This window comes from Tinamus guttatus, unplaced genomic scaffold, assembly GCF_059628265.1.
Source record: "Tinamus guttatus ecotype Peru unplaced genomic scaffold, ASM5962826v1 Tinamus_guttatus_pri_ptg000297l, whole genome shotgun sequence".
Taxonomy (NCBI): Eukaryota; Metazoa; Chordata; class Aves; order Tinamiformes; family Tinamidae; genus Tinamus; species Tinamus guttatus.
This window is the reverse complement of record NW_028288831.1, coordinates 3,802,180-3,807,548: the sequence shown is the minus strand read 5'-3', so window position 1 is coordinate 3,807,548 and position 5,369 is coordinate 3,802,180. Positions and strand designations below refer to the sequence as shown.

General features: G+C 59.7%; 1 protein-coding gene across 1 annotated transcript; it reads right to left on the bottom strand.

Moving 5' to 3' along the window:
* Window positions 1-2,907: 2,907 nt before the first annotated feature.
* Window positions 2,908-4,794, bottom strand: LOC148594103 (transmembrane protein 203-like). Its single transcript, XM_088528025.1, has 2 exons — window positions 4,785-4,794; window positions 2,908-3,347 (listed from the first exon to the last, which is right to left on the bottom strand). The coding sequence occupies exons 1-2, from the start codon at window positions 4,792-4,794 to the stop codon at window positions 2,908-2,910; spliced, it is 450 nt and encodes a 149-aa protein (XP_088384151.1).
* Between the last annotated feature and the right edge of the window lie 575 nt (window positions 4,795-5,369).

Sequence of the window (5,369 nt, the reverse complement as noted above, 5' to 3'; positions counted from 1 at the left end):
GACACAGGGAAGAAAACCCCATGCTAACTAACACCGAGCACATCTGGAAAAGCCAAGGCCAGCCGATGCCCTCAAGGACATCCCTTCTGCTTTATTCTGTTTGGCTCTGATCTAATCCAGTTGTGCTCTGGGAACCAGCTCACACATTTCCCCCTCCCTGCCCGCCAACCACCACCCCCAAAAAGGAAAAAAAAAAAAACAAAAAACAAAAACCACAACTGCCTTAAATGGGAGGAGAATGTGACTTGCACCCAGGACATAGGGCTGTCTTGGGATCCTCTTTCTGTCCTGTCTCGTCCTGGCAGAACTCCTGCTAACACGCAGCTGTGCAGCTCAGCCCCGTGGCCAAGGCTCGTGGAGACCTCCTGCCTGGGGACACGCGCTGTGCCTGTGCCAGGCCTGGCACGCAGGGCCCCAGTGCTGCTAGGGGCATCTCTGTGCTAGAGCTGCCCTCACGATGCCCCTCTCTCCTTTGGCAGGCTGGGAGCACGGACGTCGCCTGGAGCCTGGGCTACGCGCTGGAGCTCGCCAACACCATCCCACAGGAGGTGCTGCACTTGGTGTGGAAAAAACCCTCCGTGCGCGCTGCAGCCGTGGCCTTCGTGGGTCTCGTTGTCATCCACATGCAATGGCCATGTAGGAGCTGGGCTGCATCTCTAAGACAGTAGGAGGGCATCGAGGCTGGACGGCTGACTTGGGCAGGGTGACTTATAAATATATAAATTAACTTAGAAAACTTATAAATATATAAATTTATAAATATATAAATTATATTATAATAAATAGATAAGTATTATAGAAATTATATTATAATAAATAAATACGTAATATAGAAATAAATGGCATTCTAAAGAATGCCTTCCAGAATGCATTAAAGAAATTCTCGTTCTTTGGCTCTTGAATCAAAAGGATTTTAATGTTGTTCGTCCCAGGTAAGGGGGTTGCCGATGGTGGGAGCTGAGGCGAGGGCCCAGAACAAGAGCCTTGGCCATGGGGAGGTGCTCTGCAAAATGCAGCTCAGTCCCCGGTGTGTGGTGTGACCTGGCTCTGCACCGGCCTCTGCTCAGGTCACCTGTGGCTGCAGCCCTGGCCCGGGGACGCTCAATGGCCTGTCCTGGCCTCAGAATGCGGAGCTGAAAACCCAGCCTGGGAGCACCCCATTTCCTGGTCCTTGTGCACCCTCAGCTGTGACTGGGACCCCGGCACAGGCCACTGGGATTTCATTCCTGCTGTGGGTGCCACTGTCTGCTGAAGGGCACAGAGCAGCAGAGCGGTGGAGGAGGGAGGACAGGGGATGTGAAGGCTGAGCCGAACAGCAGGGAGCAGGAGGCAGCAAAGCCTCTGACTCAGGAGGGGACACAAACGCAGGGACAGCGACCCACATTCCAGCTCCTTTTCCCGGCCCCGCCGCGCTCCCAGCCTTTCCACGGCCGCGCTCCCGCCGGCGGCCGCCGCTCCGGGCACTGTCCCCTTGCCCGGGACGGCAGAGCTGCTGCAGCCCCAGGGCCCGGCACACGGCCGCACTCGCAGCCACGGCCGCCCCCGGCGCAGAGCCCCCGGGCGCTGCCCCCGCCGCCCGCACCCGCTGCCCGCAGGGGAAGGGGCTTCGCGCTGCCAGGGACGTGCTCCAGGCGCCTGCGGAACCGGGAACCGGGGAAGCGGGAACCACTGCGGGAAGGGGGAGCTGGGGATCGCGGTCCCGGCCATGCGGGAACCAGAGCTCGGGGGCACCACGGACAGGGGCTCACGGGGACTGGGGGGAAGCGGGGACGGAAGCACCGCGGGAAGCAGGAAGAGAGTGACGGGAGCAGCGCGGCAAGGACGGACCGGGGACGGGAGGGACCGGGGGAAGGAGGAATCGGGGACCGGAGAAAGGGGGAATGGGGGACGCGGGGACCGGGCAATCGCGGTCCCAGCGACACCGGCGCTGGAACCGGGAGTGAGGAGAGCGCCCCGCGCCGGGAGCCACCGAGCTGCCGCTGACGTCATCACCCGGCGCCGAGCGACATCCCAGCCGCAGTAAGGCGCTCTGCGCTGGGAGCCATGGAGCTGCCGCTGACGTCATCACCCGGCGCCGAGCGCCGTCCCCGCCGCAGTGAGGCGCTCAGCAGCCCCCGCCGACGGCCTCAGCACCTACTTCAGCACCATCGTGTCTGTGCGGCTCTGCTGGGATGGCGAGAACCACAGAATCACAGAACGCTGAAGGTTGGAAGGGACCTCTGGAGGTCATCTAGTCCAACCCCCTGCACACGCAGGGTTGCCTAGAGCACGTGGCACAGGACTGCATCCAAGCGGGTTTTGAAGATCTCCAGAGAAGGAGACTCCACAACCTCTCTGGGCAGCCTGTTCCAGCGCTCTGTCACCTTCACTGTTAAGAAATTTTTCCTTAAGTTCATGTGCAACTTATGGTGCTTCAGTTTGAGGCCATTACCTCTAGTTCTGTCGGTGGCCACCAGGGAAAAGAGGCCAGCACCATCCTCCTCACTGCCTCCCTTGAGGTACTTATAGACACTGCTCAGGTCCCCTCTCAGCCTTCTCTTCTCCAGGCTGAACAGGCCCAGCTCCCTCAGCCTCTCCTCATGGTTCAGATGTTCCAGGCCCCTGATCATCCTTGTGGCCCTGTGCTGGACTCTCTCCAGCAGCTCCACATCCCTCTTATACTGTGGAGCCCAGAACTGGACACAATAGTCCAGATGCGGCTTCACCAGGGCTGAGTAGACGGGCAGGATAACCTCCCTCGACCTGCTGGAGATGCTCTTCTTAATGCACCCCAGGATCCCATTGGCCTTCTTGGCCACAAGGGCACACTGCTGCCTCATGGTCAACTTACCCTCCACCATGACACCCAGGTCTTTCTCCGCAGAGCTGCTGTCCAGAAGGTCAGTCCCCAGCCATCCGCGTCACCCCTCAGTTCACGCGGCAGGCGCGGAGCAGCAGCAGCTGCAGCAGGATGAAGATGGGCGCCATGACCAGCCCGTACCAGAGCTCGCGCGTGCCCTCCGCCAGCTTCTGGCACAGCAGCAGCTCAAAGGTGAAATTGAGGCCCAGCACGCTGAGCACCCAGAGCAGCTGCAGCACGGCCAGCCGCTTCTCGCCATCCCGGCAGAGCCGCACGGACACGATGGTGCTGAAGTAGGTGCTGAGGCCGTCGGCGGCGAAGCAGGGCCCGAGCACGGCCCGCCAGGAGAGCGCGGCGGCCGCGCCGTCCGCCTTGAGCGCCAGCAGCGCGGAGCAGAGCAGCAGCGCCAGCCCCTGCAGGCCGAGCTCGCAGGGCGCCAGGCGCAGCCACTGCCCCAGCTCGCGCAGCGACAACAGCAGCGCCGCGTCCCCCTGGGGGACCCCGCTAGCTACAGGCCTCCAACCAGACTCAGCACCGCTGATCACCACCCTCTGAGCTCTGCCATCCAGCCAGTTCCTAATCCACCTCACTGTGCACTCATCTATCCCACACTTCCAGAGCTTGCCTAGGAGGATGTTGTGAGGGACGGTGTCAGAAGCCTTGGTGAAGTCGAGAAAGGCAACATCCACCGCTCTCCCCTCATCTATCCAGCTGGTCCTTCCATCATAGAAGGCTATCAGATTAGTCAAGCAAGATTTCCCCTTGGTGAATCCATGCTGACTACTCCTGAGCACCTTCTTGTCCTCCACGTGCCTGGAGACAACAGCCAGTATGAGCCGTTCCATCACTTTTCCGGGGACAGAGGTGAGGCTGACTGGCCTGGAGTTGCCTGGATCCTCCTTCTTGCCTTTTTTGAAGACTGGCGTGACATTGGCCTTCTTCCAGTCTTCTGGCACCTTTCAAAGGTGCTGGAGAGTGGCTTAGCTATGACATCTGCCAGCTCCAGCAGCACTCTGGGGTGCATCCCATCAGGGCCCATGGATTTGTGGGTATCAAGTTTCCTTAGGTGCTCTCTGACCCAATCTTCCTCTACTCAGGGGAAGTCTTCCTCTCTCCAGGCTTCTTCTCTTGTCCCTAGGGCCTGGGGCTCTAAAGGGCTGCCCTTGGTAAACACCAAAGCAAAGAGGGCATTCAGCAAATCTGCTTTTTATGTGTTATTTGTAACCAGGGTGCCCATCCCGTTCGCCAGCGGACCCACGTTTTCCCTGATCTTCCTTTTGCTGAGAAGCGGCTGGCCGTGCTACGGCTGCTCTGGGTGCTCACCGTGCTGGGGCTCAAGTTCGTCTTCGAGCTGCTGCTGTGCCAGAAGCTGGCGGAGGGCACGCGCGAGCTCTGGTAAGGGCTGGTCATGGCGCCCGTCTTCATCCAGCTGCAGCTGCTGCTGCTCCGCGCCTGCCGCGTGAACTGAGGGGGCGACGCGGATGGGCCAGAGCGGAGCCGCTGCGGAGCTGCCGCGTCAGGACGGGGCAGCGCTGAGCCCCGAGCAGCAGGCGCGGGGCCCAGGGGCCTGCGCTGGCCTCAGCGCCAGGCTTCACTCCAGCCACGGCGATTCTGACATCTCCGCAAAGGCCCCGTTTGTGCCGCGTCGCCAACGTCGGCCTTGCTCGGCTCTCATGTGAATGTGTCCTGATGTGCAGGCCCGGTGGGATGGGCCAGTGAATGTAAAGCAAAACTGTACAGATAGGGGAATTATAAACATACAGCTCCTTGTTTGTTGTTGTTTTTTTTACCCCTGGAAAGTGGGGGCCTTTGCCACCTCCAAGCCCAGCGCACCAGCAGCATCTTTGCCACCCCTTGATATTTCTGGCACCTTTAACGACACACGCTGGAGGGAAGAGATGTGAGAAAGAAACGCCTCTTCTTTACACGGTGAGACTTGAGTCACCATCCCTCATGGGCGCATTGACCTGGCTTGTTCTCCTTGGTGTGAGCTTTCTCTTTCCCTTTTGTGGTGTGCGCCACACTCTCCCACGGCCTTGTAGAGCACAACGCCGCGGTCCTAGAGCAGGGCCCTTTTCCAGGCTTTCTCTCTAGGTGTGGAGGGAAAGCAATCGGCTCATGTTGCAGTACTGGCACCAGGGAAAGAGCCCTTCGGCTGCCCTTCCGAGCAAGACTCTGTGAAGCCCTTGGAAGGCCAAGAAGCTTTTATTTCATTCTGGGAGCCTCTGCACAAGCTGACGTGGGTCCGCGAATGAGCAGAAAAGCCTGAGGCTGCTATGCTTTAGCAGTAGGGCCCGTGCATGAGCAGTGCCAGCATGCTCTGACTTGCTCCCTGCTGAAGGCTCTCTCAAGGACAGGGCCGCTCCCTCCTTTTGCCCCCTCAGTGGCAAACTTAGTGCCATCCAATTGACCCACAGTAGAGTCTGCAGCGAACTAGACAAGGAGTTCTGATGCTTGAGCTGCCCGAGGTGCAGAAAGACTTGCTTCTCGCACTCCTGCCTGGTGCCCCATTTGGGCCTTTGCCACCACC